Below are 23,883 nucleotides of genomic sequence, written 5' to 3'. Positions count from 1 at the left end.
CCTCCCGGTGCTGGGGAGTTGAGTGTGGTGAGTGCTCTCAGATACAGCCTGATGGAGGGGCCGTCTGACTAGACGGAAGTGTGTTAGGGTGCAGGTTAGGCTGCTGGAACGAAGTAACCCTCAGATAAACTAGCTGCTGTACAGTCAGCTCCCGACTCACGGACCGCCCGTGTGTGTCACAGCAGAACCGTGTTCCCTAGGGTTCTCAGTGGCTGTGATCTTCCGGAACTAGATCGCTAGGCCTTGCTTTGGAGGTGCCTCTGGGTGAATTTGAACCCCTAAATAAAGTACCTCAAACAGGACAGAAGCTTATATCTTTCTCACACAAAAGTCCGTGAGGCAGTCCATGCTGGTATGGCTGCTTCATGATCATCAGGGACCCAGCCTTCTTCTTTCTTCTTGTCCCACCATCCTAACATATGATTTCCATCTTGTGGTCCCAGATGGCTGTTCTACTTCCTGCCATGATTTCTAGATTTTAACCAGGGAGGGAATAAAAAATATGGGGCATGCATCTTCCTTTTAAGGGAATGACCAAGAAGTTGCATATAATCACTTCTCATATCCCATTGGCTAGAACTTAATCACATGACCTTATGTTGCTGCAAGGGAGTCTGGGAATTATAGTCTTCAGCTGGGTTGCTCAGTAGCCAGTCATAATTGGGGGGTTCTGTTGGAAAGGAGCTCTGGTGGCATAGTGGTTAAGCACTTGGCTGCTAACTGAAAGGTCAGTAGTTTGAACCCACCAGCCGCTTTGTGGGAAAAAGATGTAGCAGTCAGCTTCTATAAAGATTGCAGCCTTGGAAACCCTATGTGGCAGATCTACTTTGTCCTGTAGGGTTGCTGTGGGTCACAATCAACTCAATGGCAATGGGTTTGGTTTCTTTTTTTGTTGCTGAGAAGAAGGGGAGAATGGATATTGGAGAGCAATGGGCAGTGTTTGCTACAAATGGCCAGCTGCATGGATGGAGGTGGGGTGACTCTTTTGCAGGTAGAGAAGGCCCTGGCCATGGGGGCTGCCTGACTTGGCCTCCATCTGCCCCATGTAGGTACAACTGCAAGGAAGAGTTTCAGATCCATGATGAGCTGCTCAAGGCCCATTACACGCTGGGCCGGCTCTCGGCTGCTACCCCGGAGCACTACCTGGTGCAGGTGAGGTCAGGCCTGCCCCATCCCTGGGTCCTCTTTCTCATGGGCTCCCTCCCTCCCCTTCCTCTTGCTCTCCCCAGTCCCTCTGTCTGCTTTACCGCCTTACCTTCTTAAAGGGCCATACCCTTCCTTACACGCTCCCGTGTACTGATCCCGCTTCCTCTTGCCCTGTGTTCCTAGAGCCCCTTCTTCCTGCCCTTTCGAGTCCCCTGCTCCTCTGTCCCTGTCTGTCCACTGCCAGGCCCCAACCTGCTCACGCCTCCCCCGGAACATCCAGGGGGACAGAGATGGGTACCTCCCCCAGGGCCCAGGAACCCCAGCCTCTGCTTCCCCCAGGCTTGGAATCTCTTCTGTTCTCTTTCGGGACATAGCTAGTCTGGTTTAGGGGATTTGTTTTGTTTTGTTTTGTTAGGCCTTAAATGTCCTCTAGAAAATAAAGTTTGTGAGGATAAGCGTTTTTTAATCTATCTTGTTTATTTCTGTAGTCCCAGGGATATAGTGTAGGTGCTTGATAAATATTCAAGGAATGAAAGACTCAACGAATAATCGTGACGATGAATCTATACTTGTTGAAGGAGTCCCTGGGAATCTCAGGCTCTTCTGGAAGAATGGGTCCCACTTCCTGTCTGTCAGGCGATATAGGTGTGGGGCCTGCTGGAGGCAGGGGGATGGACGAGGTAACCTTGGGGTTCCTTTTTACCCGGGAATTAACTCTTTTGGTTCCCTCCATTGTCGCCTGGCTGTCTGCTCAGTGCTTTGCTCTTTTCTCTGCAGTCATTGTGGCCTCCCTACCTCAGCCTGAGAAGGGGAGAGGACCGCCCCCTGCCCCGCCCATGCTCAGAACTGTCTCTAAGGAAAGGGCTGGCACAGTTTTCCTCTAGTTTATTCCTGGAGCCTCAGCTGTGACTCCCTATTCTGGCCCCTTTCTCCTGAGTTTCCCATGGGGTGAGAGACATTTTCCTTCCCCCTGGGGTGGCTGTGGGCCCCACCCTGGAGCCAGCTTTGGTTTCCTGCCCCTTGGAGTGCCTCTACTTGCTCTCTTTCATGGACCTGGCTCTTACATAGGTGATGCCACCTCCTACATGAAGCCTTCTCTGATTTCCCCTCAGGAGGAGTTCTCTTTCCTTTCCCCAGCACACTCTGACACCCTTCCACTGATCACAGATGGCCACATACTTTGTCTGTTTTCTCCATGAGCCTGCAGGCAGCTTGAGGGCAGGACCATGGCCCCTGCCCCTTCTACTCTTCTTCATGCTTGGGCCTGAGACAGAGCCCAGCCTGCAGACGATACCCCTGGGGCCATCTGAATGACTCCCTGTGGCTGTCCTCCCTGCCAGGGCCGCTACTTCATGGTGCGAGATGTTGCTGACAAGATGGACGTGCTGGGCACTGTGGGAAGCTGTGGAGCCCCCAACTTCCGACAGGTTCGGGGCGGGCTTCCTGTGTTTGGCATGGGACAGCCCAGTCTCTTGGGTTTTGGGCAAGTCCTCCAGACACTGTGGAAGGACGGGCACAGGGTAAGCATGGGCTGTCTCCAAGGCTAGCCCCAAAACTGAGAAAAGGGCTTCTGGGAGGGACAACTTTAGAGGCTCTGGAGGGGTCTGGCTGCCTTCTGGGAGGGTGGGCCTTGGATGCCAGGATGGTCAGCGTGGTCAGCGTGGCTGGGAGATTCTGGGTCAACGCTGATTCCATTGTCTTGTGTGGACATGGGCGTTCCTGATGTCAGACACCCATTATACATCCTGTTCTGAAAGCCTTGGAGGAAGCGAGGAGGGTAAGAGGTGGACCCAGGTCTGATGAGAGAGCCCAAATGATGGGTGCAGTTAGCACTTCTAAAGTGCTCACCTGTGCTAGGTCTTACCTCAGCCCCATGCCAACCTATGGGGGGGGGACAGTTATTCTCCCATTTTACAGAAGAGAAAACCGAGGTGCAGAGAGGATAAATAGCTTCCCCCAGGCCACACTGCTCGTGAGTGGTGGCCCAAGACTCAAACCCAGGCAGCTGGACTCCAAGAGCCTGTTTTAGCTGCTCCTCTTTCCTGCTCGATGTTTTGGGTGTCTCCAGGACAGAGGCTGAGGGTCTCCTGCGATCCCAGGCTCATCGAGGGCAGGCCCTGGGGGGTTAAGGTAGAGGGGCCTTGAGTGGGCCAGCAAGGGGTGGGGGTGCTGGCTGTATCTGGGTCCCCTCTTCCCAGCTTGACTGTGAGTTTCTTGAGGGTGGAGCCTGCCTCCCACCTCCCTCTGCCTGTTCGTGCTCAGCAAGTGAATGATTGCATAGTGGTGAAGGCATACATTTCTTTAGCTGGTACTTTTCAATTGCCTGATCGTGCCAGGAATCATGGGCATATGAAAGTGAACAGCATGTGATTCTACCTGCAGGGAACTTGTCCGTTACTGGAAGAAAAATGTATTCATGGATAATGTTAATATAAAAAAAAACATTGCTGTCGAGTTGATTCCAACTCATAGCGACCCTATAGGACAGAGTAGAGCTGCCCCATAGGGTGTCCAAGGAGCAGCTGGTGGATTCAAACTGCTGACCTTTTGGTTGGGAGCCGTAGCTCTTAACCACTGCGCCATCAGGGCTCTAATGTTAATATAAATAAGGACCATTGGCACTGAGAGGAGGGGGGCTCAGAGGGAGTGTCATCGGCATTGACCTTGCTCCTTGGGTAGGATTCAGGCTGCAGAGACGGGGTGGGTGGTGGGCCTTGGAGGAAGGCGGACTGGCCTGGGTGGAGGTCTGGAGGTGGCAGGTAGAGGGCAGCTGATGGTTCTCGTGGCCCTGGGCCCTGCAGGAGTGCATCACCCTCTGTGTGCGGGAGGAGCCCGTGCTATTTCTGCGTGCTGGTGAGGACTTCATGCCTTACACCCCTCGAGACAAGCAGAACCTTCACGACAACCTGCAGGGCCTTGGACCCAACGTCCAGGCAGAGAGCTTGGAGCTGGCCATCCGGAAAGAGGTGAGGGTAAGGGCTGGTGGAGTGGGTGGGAGCCCCTCAGACCCCAGCCCAGCTTTACAGACACGTTCCCAGGGCCAGCCCAAGTGGCTCACACCAGCCCGCAAGCCCTTACTTTTCTGCCTTGCCTGGGTGAGTGGCTGGCTGCAAGGCCAGCTCACAGGGCAGCTAGAGGTAGCACGTCCTGTTCTCGGCTCTCTGCCTCTGTCCCTTTCCCAAGGGGTCTGGTGGAGTGAAAAGAGCACTAGACTAGGAGTCCCAAGACTAACGTCCACGAGCCATAAGGCTTTGGGTGAGTCACTTCTTTCTAGGCTTCTGTTATCTGTTTTTGAGGTTCCTCTGGCCTCCTCCTTCTCTGCCACACAGAAGCTTGTCAAGGTCACTGAGCCTGTTGACATACCGCAGAGGTATGGGGTCACAGTGCCCCCCCAAGTCCAGCAAGCAGGAGTGAGGCCATGCTAGGGCCCAACCGTCTCTGGGCCCCTCCAGGCCTCACGTGCTCTCTGCTCCATCCTCCGGCAGCTCCCAGCTGCCGAGCCTCCGGTGTCCTGCGGCCGGGTGCTTGCCTAATTCCCACTGCCCTCTAGGCAGGCCCTTCCTGCCCAGCCCCAGTGTGGGCCATGGTAGCCCAGGCATAGGTGGGCTGCCCTCAGGCCAGTGGTCACCTGGTTCTGTCAGCACACCGAGGGCCTAGATAGCTTCTCTGGTCACCAGGTTTCCTCCCGGAGGGAAAGAAGCCTGCCCGTGGCCTCAGTGTAGCCTGGTCACTCCAGATCTCAGCCAGGAAGGTCAGGGAGAGGACAGGAAGGACTCAGGTGGGTGGGTAATGGCCCTGTGGTCCCCACACCTCTTGTCTAGATTCACGACTTTGCCCAGCTGAGCAAAGACACATACCACGTGTACTACAACCCCGAGGACCTGCGGGGGGAGCCCCATGCCATGGCCATCCGGGGTGAGGACGACGTGCGTGTGACTGAGGAGGTGTACAAGCGGCCCCTCTTCCTGCAGCCCGCCTACAGGTACCCCAGTGCCCCAGGCTGTGTGGGACCCTGTGCTGGCGTGGGTGGTCTTTGCCACTACCCTCCTGCCATGGCCTCTGTTTCCCCATCTGCAGGCTGGACTGAGCTCCCCACACCCTTCTTTCTCCATGGTGGCAGCGTTTATGAACTTTGCTTGGCAGTGGGCGGTGTGGGGGGGCAGTGCCCAGGGTGTGAGACCTACCTGACGGGCTGCTCCCTCTCACCTGGCAGGTACCATCGCCTACCTCTGCCAGAGCAAGGGGCCCCGCTGGAAGCCCAGTTTGATGCCTTTGTCAGTGTGGTCCGGGTAAGTGGGGTTGGGAGGGGTGATGGGGACATGGAGTGGGGCAGGCGCTTCCGAGAGTCAATCGGTGTCTAGGCTCTCTCCATGGCGATGCTCAGGGTGGGCGTGGCCTTTGGCTTTCCTCAGAGGAAGGCCATGTTCTGTGTGTGTACCCTGTCGTGGGTGACGGGGCGTGGGGTATATACACCCCTGTGTGTGTGTCTCTGTGTCTGTGTATCTGTGTGTCACTCTGTGTACATATGTGTTTGTATGTGTCTGAGTGTGTATCTGTGTGTCTCTGTCTCTGGGGGGTGTGTATGTACACATCTGTGTGTGTCTCTATGTGACGTCTGTGCCTCTGAATGGTTGTATCTCTGGGTGTCTGTGTGTTTCTGTGTATCTCTGTGTCTCTGGGGTGTGTATATACACAGTGTCTCTGTGAGGTATATATGCATATGTCTTTGCGTGTCTGTGTCTCTGTATGTGTCTCTGGGATGTGTATGTATGTGGTGTTTCTGACGTATGTGTTTCTCAGTAAGGTAGGTATGTATATGTGTTTGTATGTCTGTGTATGTGTCTGTATGTGTCTCGGGTGTGTATGTACACCGTGTCTGTGTGACATCTGTGTGGGACACGTACGTCTTTGTGCGTCTCTGAATGTGTCTCTGCATGTCTGTGTGTGTCTCTGGGGGGTGTGCATGTACACGTCTACGTGTGTGACATCTGTGCGTGTGTGTGTCAGTGGTCTGTGTGTGTGTCGGATGTCTGTGTGTAGGTGTGTGTTTGTATGTTCTCTGATGACAGAGTTCGGCACTGTCTGTCTGGAGAACTGAACTCTGGTTGCAGCTGGGCTGCTGATTTACTGTGTGCTCTTGGACAAACCACCTAAGGTCTCTAGGCCTCTGTCTCCTCATTTCTTTAGTGGAGACTCTTCAGCTCCTATTTCCTGAGCATTGGCTGTGTGCCAGCTTCTGTCCTAGCTCCTTTCGGGGCATTTGTCAATTTGCATCTCATGAGATGTCCAGTACAGGCCTTGTCCCCTCTAAGGGGGTCTCTGTTCCTCCAGCACCTGCTCACTGAGCTCCATGGGGCTCAGGGCAGAGGCTGTACTCATGGGGCAGGTGGGGCTGTGGGGCTTGGCGACTTGCCCGGCGTCCCAACTGATTTGGGGAAAGAGACAGAATCACGTGTCTGACCCATCTTGCAGATTGTGGAGTGGGGGTGGACGTAATGTCATGATCCCCTCCCAAACTTGGTCCTCGGCTGAGGGGTTTCTGGGCCACAGTGTTGCCTGATGTTCACGGTCTTTCCTCAGGAAACCCCCAGCCTGCTGCTGCTCCGCGATGCCCCTGGGCCTCCCCCTGCCCTCCTCTTCAGCTGCCAGACGGGCGTGGGCAGGACCAACCTAGGCATGGTCCTGGGCACCCTCGTTCTGTTCCACCGCAATGGGCCAGCCTCACAGCCAGAGTGAGTGACCTGGGACCCTGTGTCTTGAGGGGCTGGGGATACGGAGAAGAGGAGGTGGGATGCCTTGGGGATGACAGTCCAGGAACTGGGAGTCAAAACTGGAAAGTGAGTCACCTGGGATTTGTTTCCTGGTTTGCCGTAGACTTGCTGGGTGACCTGGACAAAGCTACTTGACCTTTCTAAGCCTCAGTTTCCGCAGGGGTAGAAATGCCCCTTGCCTCCCCAGCCTCATTCAGAGGGAAGACTTGTGGTGTCTCTCACTGGCTATATGAGCAGGAGGGAGTGGGCAGTGTGGCTGACTTGGAGCCCCTGGGGGCCCTGACTCGTGCTATCACCTTCCTTGTCAGGGCTGCCTCCCCGCAGACCAAGTCCCTCCCCATGGAGCAGTTCCAGGTCATCCAGAGCTTTCTCCGCATGGTGCCCCAGGGAAGGAAGATGGTAGAGGAGGTGAGTGAGGGGGCTCACAAGGGGCTGGGCCGGGGCCTGGGAGGGGGCAGCCATGCTGCCCACTGCTGGAGTTGTCTTCTTCCCCCGGTGCTCCCATCTTCCCCCTGCTGACCATTCACTTTCTGTTCCTCTCTCCTATTTTCTCTTCTGCCATCTTTCCTCCGCCTTGATCCCGGGTACCAGGTGGACAGAGCCATCACTGCCTGTGCAGAGTTGCACGACCTGAAGGAAGTGGTCTTGGAAAACCAGAAGAAACTGGAAGACATCCAGCTTGAGAGCCCAGCCCAGGTGAGGGCAGGAGGAAAGGCATGAAAGCCTCTGCTCTTGCATCCGCCCCGCTGCCTGATTTTGTTAGGCCTGGTGACTGGTTTCTTTCAGACTGACTTTTCCCGGCTGCTGCTTCTCCCATGAGGAGAGCAGATTTCAGAGGAAGGGAAATGAGAGAGCTGGGCCTGCAGGAAGGATGGACAAGGAAGAGGGAAGTTTACTTTCCCTGGACAGGTCCCTTCAGCTGCAGGATAAACAGGATGGAGGAGGGGCTGCTGGCTAGGGTGCTCCCAGGGGGCCTCTGGATGCAGATACTTCCCAGACCACTCATGGCTCCCCCCAAAATAAAGCCCTGGTGTTTGTTCGGGAAGGCTGGGGTTTGGTCCAGCCCGCCGCTTCTGGAAGAATGACGGGCCCTTGGCTCTCTCAGCAGACCCTGTCCCCTCACTCTGGGGAGAGGAGGTCAGCTTGACAGATGTTTGCTCACGGTGCCTGGAGAGAGTCTTAAGTCTGCAGAGCCTTTATTTTAATATTTTATTTTATTGTTGTTGTTGAAATATACACGACAGAACATACACCATATCAGCAGTTTTCTACATGTACAGTTCAGTGACATTGATTACATTCTTCGAGTTGTACAGCCGTTCTCACTGTCCTTTTCTGAGTTGTTCCTCCCTCATTAACATACAGTCACTGCCCCCGAAGGTTCCTGTCTAGTCTTTCGAGTTGCTGTTGTCAGTTTGATCCCACACAGATAGACCTTAAAAGAACATGATGCTCAAGGCAGACAGTTTTGACTAGTTAAGCTGAACTATTGTTTGGTTTTAAGATGACTTCAGGGGATATTTTTGGTTTAAGATTTAAAGATTATCTCAGGGCAATTGTTTTGGGGGTTTATCCAGCCTTCATGGCTCCAGAAAGTCTGGATTCCATGAGAATTTGAAATTCTGATCTGCATTTTCTGAACCTGTTTCTTCTTTGGTGCTTTTTCCTAAAAAGAAAATTTAAAAGCAGTATCATACTACAGAAAACTGGGAAATAGGAGGAAAGGAAAAAAATCACCCACGAGTCCAACACAGCCACTCTGAGCATTTTTCGCTATTTCCAGCTTTTTTATGCTTAGGTTTTTTTGTGTAGGGTGCCTCAGTACACTTTTGACATCCTGGCTCTTCCGTTTGACCTCACAGCATCAGCCTCTTCCATGTCAGTACTGGTTTTTGTCCTTGAGGTTTTTAATGCCTGTGCAATTTAAGCCCATTGGGTGGTTCAGCTATCATTGGCCTGATAAGAGCGTGGGCTCCACACCCAACTGCTAGGACTCTGGTCCTGGCTCTGCTGTCTACAGGTCATGTGGAGTTGGGCCATCTGCTTAACTTTCTGTTCCTCAGTTTCCCCATTTGTAAAATGGGGGCCAATAATAGTAACTACCTTGGAGGGTTGTTACAAGGATTACCCAAGATAAAATATGTCACGCTATCAGTATACATCCTCCTGAAGGGAGTATGACATCATGCTCTTAGGACAGAGCCAGGTGCAGAGCCTGTGTCCCTCGATGTCACCTGCGATGACTCACTAAACTTCGCCCTATCGTTGGACAGTTGCGTTGCTTCCAGCTCCTCATCAGTGTAACTGCTATTATGATGAGCGTCTTCATTCAGTGACACTAGGAGTTTTTTCCTTAGTCTAGATTACCTGTTGCCATCGTGTCGATTCCAACTCATAGCGACCCTATAGGACAGCGTAGAACTGCCCCCTACAGTTTCCAAGGAGCAGTTGGTGGATTTGAACTGTTGACCTTTTGGTTAGCAGCTGAGCTCTTACCTGCGCCACCAGGTCTCTTAGTCTAGACTAGGGGTCAGCAAACCACGGCCCAGACCCAGCTTACCACATGTTTTTGTAAATAAAGTTTTATTAGAACACAGCCTAGCCTTTATTTACTAATTGTCTCTGGCTGCTTTCATGCTACAGCTTCAGGGTTGAGTAGCTGCCGCAGAGCCCACGCAACCCACAAACCTAGTATGTTTGTTATCTGGCCTTTTATAGAAAACCTTTGCCTGTGGCTGGTCTGGAGCCCTGGTGGCACAGTGGTTAAGAGCTTGGCAGCTAACCAAAAGGTCAGTAGTTTGAATCCACCAGCTGCTCCTTGGAAACCCTATGGGGCAGTTCTACTCTGCCCTTTGGGGTCGCTATGAGTTGGGCTCAACTGCATGGCAACGGGTTTGGTTTTGGTGTATCTCTGGTCTAGGTTCCTAAAGGTGGAATAAAACTTCACCAGAGGGCCTGGCGTTTCTTAGGACTTTATGATCATCTGGGTGGTACTTTATACCCAAAGGGTGGTACTGATCCAGTGGGAAAACCTGGGATAGTAAGGTTGAGAGGGGACCTTTGGGATAATCTCTGGCAACCCCCTGCTCAGAGGATGCTAGGCTGAGGTTAGGAGACTTACATGGGGAGGGGGGGACCCAGCGGCATTTGTCATTGGCTGTGTGACTGTGAGCAAGTCACTGAATTTCTGTGAGCCTCAGTTTCCCCCCTTTTTGTTTTCTCGTGGGGGAGGTTTGCAGTTCTCAAACAGGCCTCTGGCTCCCGGAAAGGGTGCTCAACATCTGCTCCTCCACCACTGAGGGTGCCCAGCCCCGAGAGGGTGGGAGGGGCTGGAGCAAGGTGGGAGGAGCTCGGCCTGCTCTGGGCTCCCAGCCCCTGGGGAGGCGTCCCTGTGAGAAATGTGGGGCTTGGGGGCAGTGGCCAGCAGCTCACCAGGGATTAACTGTAGGACATGGAGTAGGGTTAGATGCTTAGAAAAACTTCAGCCTGGCAGCACTGTGTTATGAAGGGAGGAGTAGACTGTCTTCTTAAGATTTCTGAGACTTAACTCCTGGCCTTCCAGAGATGGGAACCAGGTGGCCTGGGGTCCCCTATCTTTAATGTCCGCCCTGCTCTCCTGTTCCCCCTCCTCCCAGGGAAGCAGCAGCCAGCACAGCCTCTGGCAGAAGACGCTGCAGAGCCTGGAGCGATACTTCTACCTGATCCTATTTAACTACTATCTCCATGAGCAGGTCAGGCCCGGGGATGCGTGAACCTGTGCCCCCTTCTCCTCGGGCCCCTCAGTTCCCACCACGGAGCTGGGAGGAACGTGGTGCTGTGTGTGCTGGTCCCAGAGAGAGGTGGTATGGGTGATTTGGGGACACGCGACCAGAGGCCCAGATAGAGAGGTGTCCCTGAGCAGCTTGTTAAAGGGAGGCCTCCCTCTCTCCCCTGGACCCCAGTCTCCGTAACCTTGGCTGGGACATCAGGGCCTGGAAGGTTCCAGCTTCAGCTGCCCTGGTCCTCTCATACCCACCTTTTCTCCCTCCCTGGGGTCCTGGTGGATTGTTGCAAGGCTCCCCACCATGGGCGGGCAGGGAGAGTTCAGGATGGCCTTGTGCCCCTGAACCCCATGTCTCTCTCGCCTCGGCCTGCAGTACCCGCTGGCCTTTGCCCTCAGTTTCAGCCGCTGGCTGTGTGCCCACTCGGAGCTGTACCGCCTGCCGCTGACGCTGAGCTCGGTGGGGCCCTTGGCCCCCAGGGACCTGATCGCCAAGGGCTCTCTGGTGAGTGTGGCTGGCTGTCCTAGGAGAAGTGGAGTGGGTGTGGCTTGGCCCTGGGCCACTGGACCCTTGATGCCTGTGGGATTTGGGTTAAGCATTGCCCTTACTGGAGGCAAAGGGGTGATGGCCTGTGAGGTAATGGGCTCCTCTTGTGAGGGAAATGGGATTGTTCTCAGGTCCGAAGAAGCTCTTACAGCTTTGGCTGCCCCTCTAGTACTTCTCCTCAGTCTCAAACCCAAGAGCTTTGGGTAAGGAGCCAGGGACCTGGGCTCTGAGTTGAATTAGAGCCAGGTTCTCATCTCTGAGCCTCAGTTTCCATATCTGGAGAGTGGGCACCATTCCTCTTGTCCTCACCAGGGCGGTGGTGAGGTACCAAGCATGTGAAAGTACTTTGTGAACTGTTGAGTGCTGGTTCTGTCCATCCTCTTGGCTCTGTCCAGAGTAGGGTGGCCTCAGGCCAGGCTCTGGCCTTCTCTGAGGCTGCTATCGGCTGCTCTGGGTCCCAGGCTTAGTGCTCTCCCACAGGGGGTGGACGATCTTATCTCCCCGGATACGCTCAGCACCGTCAGAGAGATGGATGTGGCCAACTTCCGGCGGGTGCCCCGCATGCCCATCTATGGCACAGCCCAGCCCAGTGCCAAGGTGACTGCTCTGGGGGTCTGGGTCCTCTTGCAGGGTAGGGGGAGGGTTGGGTTGAGCCCTTCTATTTTGCTGACCACCTGCCTGTCTCCTCAGGCCCTGGGAAGCATCCTGGCCTACCTGACTGATACCAAGAGGAAGCTGCGGCAGGTCGTGTGGGTCAGCCTGAGGGAGGAGGCCGTGCTGGAGTGTGATGGACAGACCCACAGCCTACGGTGGCCTGGGCCCTCCTTGGCCCCTGATCAGCTGGAGGTGAGGCCTCCTGCCTGCTAAGCACTTCCTGCCTCAGAGGCCTTCTGGGGAATTGGCCTGGGAGCATCTTTAAAAGGTCCCATGCTTCTGTTGTATAGATGGGGAAACTGAGGCCTGAGAGGGGCAGTCTCAGGGAGTGGCTGATTTGGGAAACCCTTGCTCCAGTGCTCTTGCCACCTTCTTGGATTCAGATGTGGTTATGGGAGCTCGGGGTGGGGGACAGGGCTGATCCAGGCCCGTCTCGGTGGCCTGAGCTGTCAGTCCCGCTCTTCCCCAGAACTTGGAGACCCAGCTGAAGGCCCACCTGAGTGTGCCTGAGGAGGGCGCGAAGGGCTCGTGGACCCCCAGGTTCCAGACGTGCCTCACCACGCAGGAGGTTTTCATCCGGCAGCGTGGGGCCTGCCCCGGCCTCACCTACCACCGCATCCCCATCCCAGACTTCTGCGCCCCCCGAGAGGAGGTAAGGGGCTGCGAGGTAGAGGAGGCTTCCTTTGCTCGGCCTGGGCCACCTGCAGCGGCTGGGACGTTATCTCGGGTTTTCAGATTTGGCCCGAGGAGTTTCTGCACGTCCCTTCCAATCTTTGTGTTTGCTTGCTTGTGTGTGTGTATGTGTTGTAGGCATGGGGGAGTGGGCATGTCTGTGGCATTTGTGGTGTATGTGTGTCTTTGTGGGGAGAATGTGTGCGGATGTTTTTGTGGAGTGTATGTATGTGTGTGGTGTGTGTTTCCGTGGAGTTTGTGGTGTCAGTGTTGTTATTGGGGAATATTGTGGAGAGCGTGTCATTTGGGAGGTGTGTTTGGAGGTCTGTGGAGGAGAATGTGTGTGAATGCTTGTGTGTGACTTTGAGGGTGTTCGTGTGTGTGGCAGTTGTAGGTTGGTGACGTGTTTGTGGGGCATCTGTATAATCTAATGACTTTAAGAGATGTGTATACACGGGGTCCTTGGGTGGTACATACAGTTAACATGCTTGGTTACAAATTGAAAAGTTGGCAGTTTGAACCCACCCAGAGGCATCATGGAAGAAAGGCCTGGGCATCTACTTCTGAAAATCAGCCATTGAAAACCCCATGGAACATAGGTCTATGCTGACACACATGGGGCCACCATGAGTTAGAATTGACTTGATGGAAACTGATATACATGTGTGTGTACCTGGCAAGTATTGTAGGTAGGGTGATGTGTGATTTGTGGTGTTGGGGTGATATGTGTGTGTTGCTGTGGGTCTGTGTGGGGTGTGTGTGGGCCTGTGGTGTGCTCTGTGTGCGAGATGGTGACAGGAGCTTGCATTTCCTGCCACACTTTGCTCTGTGGGTCTCATTGTCCGTGGTGTGCTGCCCCCTGGTGGTTGTGTGCTGCAGCGATTGTCTGAGGTCAGGACCCTGCCCTCAGGCTGGGACCTGGGTTGAGTCCAGCTCAGGTGGGTGGCAGGGCAAGTGAGGCTGTGGGCGAGGGGGCTGTGCTTTGGGGACTCCGTGCTGGGTTCCTGTACAGCCTGGGGGCACAGAACTCAGGAGTGGAGTACACCTGTGCGTGTCCTGCCTGTGGTAGGTGGGCCGAATGAACCCCAAGTGCCTGTCCCTGTTCTGGGTGCCTGCGGTGAGGGGGTTATGACTGTACGTGAGGGTGAAGCTGTTTACATGCTTGTGGTGTTGTGTGTATACTGTGTGTGTACAAGGTGGTACACCTGGTACAGTGTCTAGCGTGGGAGAGCGCTTAGAGCAGCTGCTGGTATTGCCGTTTGGGTGGGTGGCCATGATGGGAGTGTCTGTGTGGCCAGGAGCCTCCCTGACTCAGCCCTCTGTCTCCCTGCCCAGGACTTTGACCGGCTGCTTGAGGCCCTGCGGGCTGCTCTCACCAAGGACCCGGGCACTGGCTTCGTGTTCAGCTGCCTCAGCGGCCAGGGCCGTACCACAACCGCGATGGTGGTGGCTGTGCTAGCCTTCTGGCACATCCGGGTATGTGTGGCCTCGTGTGGGGTGGGGTCTACTTGGCAGCCACGGGCACTGGGTATGTATGGCCTTGTGTGAGGTGGGGTCTGCCAGACAGCCACGGGCACCGGGTGTGTGTGGCCTCGTGTAAGGTGGGGTCCACTCAGTAGCTGTGGGCATCAGGTCCCTGGCACACTAGTCTATGGCAGGAGGGTATGGGGGGCAGAGCTGGTGTCTGGTGCAGCACTGAAGCCCCCTCTCACACCCAGGCAGAGAGCATTTGGGGCTGGCAGACCCCAGGCCAGGGACTCCTGGTGGGGGGGGAGGGGCGAGGTCAGGGGGTGCCCCGTCCCAGCGGCTGTCCCCCCCCCCCGCCCCCAGGGCTTTCCTGAGATGAGCGAGGAGGAGCTCGTAAGCGTGCCAGATGCTAAGTTCACCAAAGGCGAGTTTGAGGTGAGCTTGCCCTGTGGCGTCAACCAAGGGGTCTCTTTTCCCTGCGGGGGCGGGGGGGATGTGCTCAGAGAAAGCCATTTATGTTGTTTGTAGGGGGTTATAAGTGGGGCTAGAGAGGCAGTGGGGCTTGGGCTGTGTGGGCCTCGGGGAACTGGGTGAAGTTATAGTTTTTACATTGAGCACAAGGACGCCATGAAGAGATGGAAACTTGGGAGACATGCTCACATTTATATTTTAATAAAACCTGTTTGGCAAAGAGCGGGGGCAAAGGAAAATATGGGGAGACGGGGGCTACTGCCATCACGGTGACAAGTGACAGAAGTCTGGATTAGTGGCTGAGGAGGGGTACGGCAAGGACAGATTTGGAGGTGGGCTCAGCAGGGGAGGGAGGAGGGTCGGGGGGTCAAGAGCCTGACCTTCAGACTGACCTCCACAGGCCCGAGTTCCCAGAGCTGGGGGGCTGAGGTTCCATAGGGCTAGTGTTCCCCAAGGGGCATGGCACCTCTGCAGAGGAGGGCCTAGGGGCCCTCTATTGAGCTTCTATCTGTTTCATAGATTAGAGTTCTAGGTTAGATTTTCTTTAAAGACAATTTCTGCTGCTTAAGAAAGAAGCATCTTGGAAGCTCTGGCCTCAGAGATGTCCAGAGCCCCCCACCCCCCGGCCCCAGCTGTCAGGCTGAGGAACAAGCAGGGCTTGTGGTCAGGGCCGGGCCTCAAGGCCTGGTGTGCCCCTTGGCGTGGGGTGTGGAGGCCCTGGCCAGCTGCCCCCCACCCACCCCTGCTGGTTTTCTGTCTGCTCATCCCTGTTCTGGCCCCAGGTGGTGCTGAAGGTGGTGCAGCTGCTGCCCAACGGGCACCAAGTGAAGAAGGAGGTGGATGCAGCGCTGGACACAGTCAGCGAGACCATGACACCCATGCACTACCACCTGCGGGAAATCATCATTTGCACCTACCGCCAGGTGAGCCCCGCCAGCCCCTGAGGCTCAGGGAATCTCTGCAGGCCAGGTGACCCTGAATGGAAACACCGCAGGCTGTGTCTTAAGGTCAGAGGTCAGTGGGGAGGGGAGTTTGCAGAGATTAGGAAGATGCCGTATGTGGGGAGGGGAGGGTGGTTAAGAAGTTTCAGAAGATAGACCTTTCGTAATTTCAAAAGATGGACTTGTTTTTCCTGAGGGCCGACAGCTGGACTGTACATCTAGGCACCTTTCTCTGCCCAAGTTACCTTGAGTTACAGTGGTCCTGCATGCTGCCACCAGGTGGCAGCAATGAGCTAAGAGGGTGAGCTTCTGCTCTAAGAGAGCACTGCCCAGGTTGCGGCTGCCACTGGTATTTGCCTAGCCCTGCTTCCCAGCCAACACTGCCCATATCATAGCCCACCCCCCCCCCCATTCCCTTCCTCTCAGCTCTGCTAGCTCTTCATTGCTTCCCAGGCATTCCTGGCTGATAGCCTCCCCCCCACCACCGCCTCCTCTGAGCTCTGCAGCCCTGGGTGTCCAATGTGAGGCATACAAGGGTGGAGCAGGGAACATCTGCTGGAGAAGCCCCACAGAGTTGACCTTGAACAATCCCACCAGGGTGAAAGCAAGGGGAAGGCACCCCCGGTGGGAGGACTGCATGGGCAAAAGCCAGGAGGCAGCAAGGTGCAAGGTGAGATAGGAGGCAGCGCAGGTGGTTTGGTGCCTCCACAGTTTTGTGGGAAGCTGTCAGAGATGAAGTTGTATGGGCAAGTTGGCTCTGTTCCATTGGAAGTGGAGAGGGAAGGGTGGCGTGATCAGGGTTACATTTTGTAGTGGTTGCTCTGGCTGCCTTGGGCCAGGGTGGTGCTGATCTCTGCAGTGGGAAGATGAAGATCTTTGAGCCCTGTTTTAGGACCACCTGGGTTTAGAGGGGCTAGGGGCAAGATGTAGAGTCATTCCCCAGTATGGCCACCAGGTGGCTACAGTGAGCTGAGCTTGGGCCAAACTCTTAAGGCGCTGAAGAGCAGTGGGCCAGAGAATCTCACGTGGCTCCCGGTGGCTCTCACAATAGATTTACCTGGGAGCTTTTAAAACATACCCATGCCTGCTCCCCACCCCCAGAGACTCGATTTAATTGATCTGCTGTGGGGCCCGGCTGGGGGTGTGTTTTAAAAAGGCCTCAGGCGACTCCAATGTGCAGCCAGGGCTGAGAACTGGGTACTCTAAGCCATGGTCCCTCCCTTAGGTGAGCTTTGGAATTACCCAGAGGGCTTGTTAAAATGCAGATTGCTGCCCCCTTCCCCTCCTGGTGGGGCCCCAGAATCTACGTGTCTAACAAGCTCCTAGAAATCTAACCCGATACTGAGGCTGCTGGCTGGAGACTATACTAGATGGTCTGACCCCCTGAATCTTACTTTTCTTTTTTTAAAAAGTAACAACTTTATCGAGCTATAATTCACATACCGTATAAGCCACCCATCTAGTGTACAATTCAACAGTTTTTAATGTATTCATAGTTGTGCAACCATCACCCCAATGAATTTTAGAACATTTCCATCATCCAGAAAAGAAACCTCACACCCATTGGTAGTAACTCTTTGTTGCCTGCCCCCACAACCTCCCCAGCCCTGGGCACCATTAATCGATCTGTCTCTGTAGATTTGCTTGTTCTAGACATTTGATATAAAAGGAGGTTTACAATATGTGATCCTATGTGACTGGCCTCTTTCATTTACCAGAATATTTTCAAGGTTTATCAATGTTATAGGATGTATCAATGTTTTATTTTTTTATAAGGGTGAATAATATTTCATGGTATAGATATGCCACATTTTGTTTATCCATTCATCAGTCGATACATATTTGGATTGTTTCCACTTTTTGACTCTTAAGAACAGTGCCACTGTGAACATTTGTGTACAAATTTCTGTGTGGACATATGTTTTCGTTTCTCTTGCATGTATGTCTGAGAGTGGAATTGCTGAGTCATATGATAACTCTATTAATTGTTTGAGGATCTGCTGGACTTTTCCAAAATGGGTGCACCATTTTACATTCCCACCAGCAGTGTATGAGGGTTCCAGTTTCTCCACATCTGTGTCGACACTCATTGTTATCTGTCCGTTGATCCTAGCTGTCCTGGTAAGCTGATGTGATATCTCATTGTGGTTTTTTGATTTGCATTTCCTTGTTGACTAATGATGATCTTTTCACCTGCTTATTGGATATTTGTATGTCTTCTTTGGAGAAATGTCTGTTCAAATCCTTGCCCATTTTTAAATTCAGGTATTTGTTTTTTATCATTGAGTTACCGAAATTCCTTATATATTCTAGATATTACCTGTTGCCATCGAGTTGATTCTGACTCATAGCAACCCTATAGGACAGGGTAGAACTGACCCATTGAGTTTCCAAGGAGCATCTGGTGGATTGGAACTGCTGACCTTTTGGTTAGCAGCCGTAGCTCTTAACCACTACATCACCAGGGTTTTCATTCTAAATATTAGAATATATAATTTTCTGTGTATTTTCTTATATTCTAGATAAAAGTCTCTTAATCGATTATGATTTGCAAAAAATTTCACCCATTCTCTGGGTTGTTTTTTGTTTTCATTTTCTTATTGGTATCCTTTGAATTACAGACCTTTTTAGTTTTGATGATGTCCCATTTATCTATTTTTCCTTTTTTGCATGTGGTTTTGGTGTCATGCCTAATTCAATGTCATGAATATTCACACCTATGTCTTCTTTTAAGGCCCAGTACTCCTCCCTCCAGACTTGCCCCACCCCCGCCTCCCACCTCAAAAAAACTCCCAGCTGCCCACCGACAGTTGGGCATGAGACCTGGAGTGCCCTGGGCCCCCTCATATACAGCCTCCTCCATAAACGGGCTTTGTTTTTGCATTATTAATATGCTTCAGGTGTTGGCAGTAAATACGTAGGGCTGAGGGGGTCAGGAGGCTCGGCTGGGTTCCAGGCCACAGGCATCTGGCACCTGGGTAGTGGGGGCTCTGGCTGGAAGCTACACTCTCAGTCCAGGGCAGATTCTCAGACTGTGGGAACCAGAGGGGTCTGAGAGAGACCTTTGTGCCTACTCATCACCTGTGGGGGACAGACACTGAGGCCAGTGAGGCATGGCACTTCCCCACGTGCACCCAGCACAACTGAACTCTGGACGCAGCAGTCCCACCTCCCTGGAAAGACACTCAGAGAAGACACTCAAGGAAAGAATGTTCCAGAAAGGGCGAGCTCACCCCCGCCCCCCCCCCCCCCGCCACCCTCTGAGAGCAGCCTGTGGGCCCCAGCCCCTAAGCAGTCTCTCTCAGGTCTGCTGGCCTGGGCTCCACGGTCAGGGTCTGACCTGGGGTCTGTTCAGGTGTGGTGGATGGGGCGGGGGGTGTGTGGAGGGGCTGTAGGGGGAGGTTTAGCCTTGTGCAGCCAGGTGCCCTTGGAGAATCAGGCACCTCCAACCATCCCTACCCCAACCCTTCCCAGACTGCTGAGGGAGGGTTGGCAGGGGCCAGGGCGAGGCTGGGGTGGAGGCTTCGGACCCTTCTGGACCCTGGGAGGGGGACTTGAGTTAAGTTGGAACATCTCCGAGAAAACACATGTAGAGATCCTGGGAAGTACGACCCTTGGGCTGTGTGCTTTGCATGGAGTGAGTGTGGGGCCACTCACATGATCTGCTATTAGTCCTGCTTCACGGATGAGGCAGCTGCTAATGGAAAGCAAGTCAGAGCTGGTGCCAGGCCCCTTACACCTGCTGTCTCTCGTAATCCTCGCTGCACTCCTCAGAGGAGCCCTGGTGGCACAGTGGTTAAGTGCTCGGCTGTTAACTGGAAGGTTGGAGGTTTGAACCCACCTAGGGGCTCTGTGGGGGAGAGGCCTGATGATCTGATTCTGTAAAGATTATAGCCAAGAAACCCCAACGGGGTAGTTCTACTCTGTCACACGGGGTCCCTGTGAGTTGGAATTGACTTGATGGCAACTGAGAACACACTCCCAAGAGGACTGTGAGTCACCCCAATTCAGTGATAAGGCAGGAGGAGGGAGGTAGTACATGTTGAGGGTTTAGCTCATTGCTGCAAACTTAGTAGGAGTGATTCATGTTAGCTGCTATGATGGTGGTGGCGATGGTGATGATAACGGTTCTATCAGAAAGCCCGGATTGTTGGTGAACAGAGCCAGGATGATGCCGGTGGCCAGCCCAGATACTACCGATTGTTCTCGCACCCCTGCCGAGGGCGTTGATTCTGTATGCCAGCATATGGCCGGTGTCCTCAGTACAGCCAGGACCTGGCCAGTCTCCCAGCTCCAGCCGGGGCTCAGTAAGAAGGAAGTGACTGGCTTTCAAACCAAGCCAGGGGTCTGTGGTTCAAGCAGTCAGAGCTTGTGTGTTCTCTCAGGCCCTGAGGGCTTGGGGTCTTTGACTGGAGCCGGAGGTTCTATGGTCCAGCCAGGCCTTTGTTTCAGCAGCCTGAGGTTTTGGCCTTGGCCAAGGCTGCCTTAGACTGCACTTCTCTTGAGGGCTGGGCAGGGCTGGCAGGAACTAGGCTTCCTCCCCTCTTGTCCTCTGATTTATATCCCCTTAGGTGTGTGGAGGAAGTTGGTGGGCAACTCTGGCCCTCTGCTCTGTGATTATCCCACCCTTTGCCACCGTCAGCCTGGGGGAATTGGAGGCCCCCTCTCCGGGGCCATGTGCCACCACTTGGAAGGAGGCTGGGAATTCCATTTTCAAGTTTTGTTCGTGGAACTTTTGGGCAGCATGAGATACCCCAAGCCTGCCCAGTCAGAGAACCTTGGAAGCACTGCTGGAGAACCAAGGAAGAGCTAAAGGGACCTTCATTGCAGCCGGTGGGATTCTACTGGCCAGTTGTAACAAAGAGGTGAAGGGCCTTTTAGGGTTGCCAATGTGTAATTTTGTTAAATGTGTCCGTCTTCAAGAAAGGAGGGAAGGAAATAAACACAATTTTAAAACCTAGCTCACACCTCATAAATTAAAAAACTCAATTCCCATTTCATAAAAGAAAGAGTATTTTAGTCCCAGAGAAGTACAGGGGCCATCATCTCAGAACAGAGAACAGTCCTTTAAAATGTTTATCTTCTAAATCCTTCGTGGACCTGTGAAAGTGATCATGGTCCACGCCTGCAGCTGTTGGTGACCAGGGCAGTGTCTTCTTTAGCCAGAAAGTTAGGATGGTGCTCTAAGGTCACCCTGCTCGTCCTGGTCTGGCCGAGCCTGGGACCGTGTCCTGGTCCTGGGGTCAGAGTGTGCTGAGCCCAGTGGCTGTTCTAGCCGCTCCCAGATCAGAAGGGACCTTAGGCCAGCTCTGCACGTGTGTCAGGGAAACTCTCGGTTTAACATCTCTGATTTGTGGAAATTCAGTTTTTACAAGTTCTGGAACATGTGTGGTTGGACTGGACATTGGGATGGACTGTATTCTGGCTGACGTGACCCGGCTGCCACGCCCCCTGCCTGCTGGTCAGCAGAAGGAATGTGAATGATGGCGGCAGGGGCCCTTGTACTGCCTGGCAGGGTCGTGTATGAGAATTCCGTGAGAGAGTGCAAACAGCGCTTGGCTGACGCACAGGAAGTGCACAGCCGCAGCAGCCGCTCGGAGGATTAATTTTAGGGCGAGAGTTTCCCATAATGTTCTTGTAGCTTCAAACCGCCCTATTTACCTTCAGGATTTAGTGCTATAGGAACTCAGAGAGCATCTGACCCCTTCTTTCGGGCCCAAAGAGGGAAGGGGTGTCCAAGGTCCCACACGAGTGTGTGGCAGAGTGGAAATGAGAGGCAGGGAGCCTGGTTCTCTGCTGGGTGACCACGTCGCCCTTCGAGATGCGTGTAAAAGAACGTCCTCAACTTTAGGAAAAGCACACCTGGATTTAGGCGTGAGGTGTCATGGCGTCTGCAGGGGGAAGGTGGCTCCACAGTGCGGAGGGAAGGAGATGAAACCGAACAGCAGACCAAACCACTGCTTTTGAGGCGACACGGGATCCATTACACTCTGCTGTCTACTTTTGTACGTATCTGTAGAGTACAGTTCAGGGGAGTTTATTCACCCCCGGTCTCCATTCGTGTTGCCCTGTGGGCTGCAGGGGGCTTACTGAGGCCCTAGAAAGGCAGCTGCCTCCCCTACGCCCCTCCAGTGGATTCCTCTGCAAACTGGCAGTGCGTCCCACCTATGTCAGATACCACTTTTACTTAAACCTCTCCAGGCAACCTCCAAGGAGCCCTGGTGGTCCAATGGTTAAGTGCTCAGCAGCTAACTGAAAGGTTGGTTGTTGGAACCCACCCAGCGGCTCCGTGGGAAAAAGACATGGTGATCGGCCTCTATAAAGATTACAGCCAAGGAAACCCTATGGGGCAGTTCTACTCTGTTACACAAGGGGTCGCTCTGAGTTGAAATCAACTTGGACGACGCCAAACAACAACAGGTGACCTCCAGTGGAGTCTGTAGTTCTCTGCTCTAGCAGGCCAGGAGGCTGTATGTGCAGGTGACGCATTTCAGGCTGGGTGAAGCCCTCAGACAGTGGGATGGAACCGGACCGGAGCCCAGGCTGGGGGGACGGGAATTTATCACTGCCATTGAAAAAAATTTTTTTTTTTTTATTGATTGGAACATGATGTTTGTTGGCTGGAACATTCCAGGTCTGGTCAACATTGCAGCCAGCTGGTGCTTTCCCCCCAGGAATCTACAGCCTTGGGATTCTGAAACCCCCAACAGCACGTGACTCCTCAGCTTCCTGCCTCTCTTCCCCCAGAGCCCCAAATGGTGCATTTCACTTCCCTGGCCCCTGCTGGGCTCAGCTGTCACCTTACACGTTAATAATAAGCAGGAGAAATAGCTCCTGGAACTTGGCGTTTGTGCTTCCTCTAGCAGCAAAGATGTTCCGAGGCCCTTGGCAGAGAAGAGCGGAAGGACCTGGAGGTCACGTCTCTGTTGTGGGTCAGAAAGGGGACTTCAGAATGTGCTGCCAATCTCCATGTGCACAGTGAGGTCTCACAGCAGGGACGATGACTGTTTGTGGTTTGGTTGTTGTTAAAAAGACAGTATTAGGCCGTTACCCAAAGCTCTCCTCCAGGGACAGCAGAGTCTTCCAGGATCCCTCTTAGCCCAGTGATGATTTCCTGTTTGGTTTTCTGCTTTCTGGTCTTAGTGCACTTACTTGCACGCGCCTTTGTAGGTGTGGTCGTGGTGTGCACATGGGGAGGTGCTCACCTGAGTTAGGTTCATCCATTTAAACGTTGGTTTTTTTTTTATTGAGTGCCTGTCCTATGCTAGGCCTTGGCTGGGGATAGACCAATGATTAAAGCTTCATTGGGCTTTTATTTAGGTTCTTGGGTGGCACAAACGGTTTTCACTCGTCTACTAACCTAAAGGTTAGTGGTTTGAACCTACCCAGCAGTGCCTGGGAAGAAAGGCCTGGCAATCTGCTTCCATAAAGATTACAGCCAAGAAAACCCTATGGAGCAGTTCTAATCTATAACACATGAGGTGGATAAGTTTGAGCTTATGTTCTAGTAGGCTGAGTAGAGGCAGGAAGCAGCAAGTTCATGGAGTCAGCTCATGGACACTGTATCATGTTTGCTAAAAAGCCTTTACACTGTCATATTTAATGTACGTGTGCTATGTGCTCGTCTCCTGTGGGGACCCCTGCTTTCATCTGCTGTTCCTGTGTGTTTGGGCCCTTTGATTGTCTGCTGTCATTCTCCAGGACGGGATGTGTGGAGAACACTTGGTGGATGCTGCTCCGTTATCCATGTGGATTATTTCATTAGGCTGATTCAAGTCGGTTCCAACTCATTGCAACCTTATGTACAATACAATGAAACATTGCCCGGTCCCGTGCCGTCCTCACCATCGTTCTCTTTGCGACTACTGTTGCAGCCGCTGTGTCAGTCCCATCTTGTTGAGGGCCTTCCTCTTTTTTGTACTCCGGCTTCAGTAATTACCCATCGTGCCCAATCTTAGTTCATGAAAGCCCCCCCCCGAACTCTCACTGGTATTTTGAAACAAGTCCCAGACTTGACATTATTTCATCTACAAATTTCAGCACATAGCTCTACATGAAAGGGGGTCTTTAAAAAAAAAGATAATTGTAATGCCATTATCACATCCAAAAGAATTAACTGTAATTCCTTATCATTAAATATCTCATCAGTTTAGGTTTTTGCAGTAGTCTCATTAAAGTCTTTTTATAGCTGGTTTATTGGAATCAGGATCCAAGCAAGATCCACACACTGCATTTGGTTGATATGTCTCATGAGTCTCTCTTTCTCTCTCTCTTTTCAATTGTGGTAAAATATATTAACAGGAAGGTTGCCATTCTCACCATCTGAAGTATACAATTCAGTGGCCTTCACTATGTATTCATTACATTCACCCATTACCATTACCCATTTCTAAAACTCTTTTATCACCCCAAACAGAAGCTCTGTACCCCTTTAAGCAATAACTCTCCATTTCC

At 53.2% G+C, this 23,883-nt stretch overlaps 1 protein-coding gene across 8 annotated transcripts in view; it reads left to right on the top strand.

The window, feature by feature from the left end:
• PALD1 (phosphatase domain containing paladin 1) overlaps positions 1-23,883 on the top strand; it is a 118,969-nt gene that overhangs the window by 70,863 nt on the left and 24,223 nt on the right. For all 8 annotated transcript variants that reach the window (XM_049855800.1, XM_049855796.1, XM_049855797.1 and 5 more), the window contains 16 exons: positions 1,050-1,152; positions 2,487-2,666; positions 3,948-4,112; positions 4,968-5,128; positions 5,360-5,435; positions 6,727-6,878; positions 7,226-7,325; positions 7,509-7,613; positions 10,553-10,648; positions 11,054-11,182; positions 11,705-11,821; positions 11,915-12,070; positions 12,348-12,530; positions 13,886-14,026; positions 14,381-14,452; positions 15,271-15,411. In XM_049855800.1, coding sequence (XP_049711757.1) covers positions 1,050-1,152; positions 2,487-2,666; positions 3,948-4,112; positions 4,968-5,128; positions 5,360-5,435; positions 6,727-6,878; positions 7,226-7,325; positions 7,509-7,613; positions 10,553-10,648; positions 11,054-11,182; positions 11,705-11,821; positions 11,915-12,070; positions 12,348-12,530; positions 13,886-14,026; positions 14,381-14,452; positions 15,271-15,411 — 2,077 coding nt within the window. The remainder of the gene's footprint in view (positions 1-1,049; positions 1,153-2,486; positions 2,667-3,947; positions 4,113-4,967; positions 5,129-5,359; positions 5,436-6,726; positions 6,879-7,225; positions 7,326-7,508; positions 7,614-10,552; positions 10,649-11,053; positions 11,183-11,704; positions 11,822-11,914; positions 12,071-12,347; positions 12,531-13,885; positions 14,027-14,380; positions 14,453-15,270; positions 15,412-23,883) is intronic.

Source organism: Elephas maximus, chromosome 16 (genome assembly GCF_024166365.1).
Source record: "Elephas maximus indicus isolate mEleMax1 chromosome 16, mEleMax1 primary haplotype, whole genome shotgun sequence".
Lineage (NCBI taxonomy): Eukaryota > Metazoa > Chordata > Mammalia > Proboscidea > Elephantidae > Elephas > Elephas maximus.
This window is presented reverse-complemented; position numbering and strand designations above follow the sequence as displayed.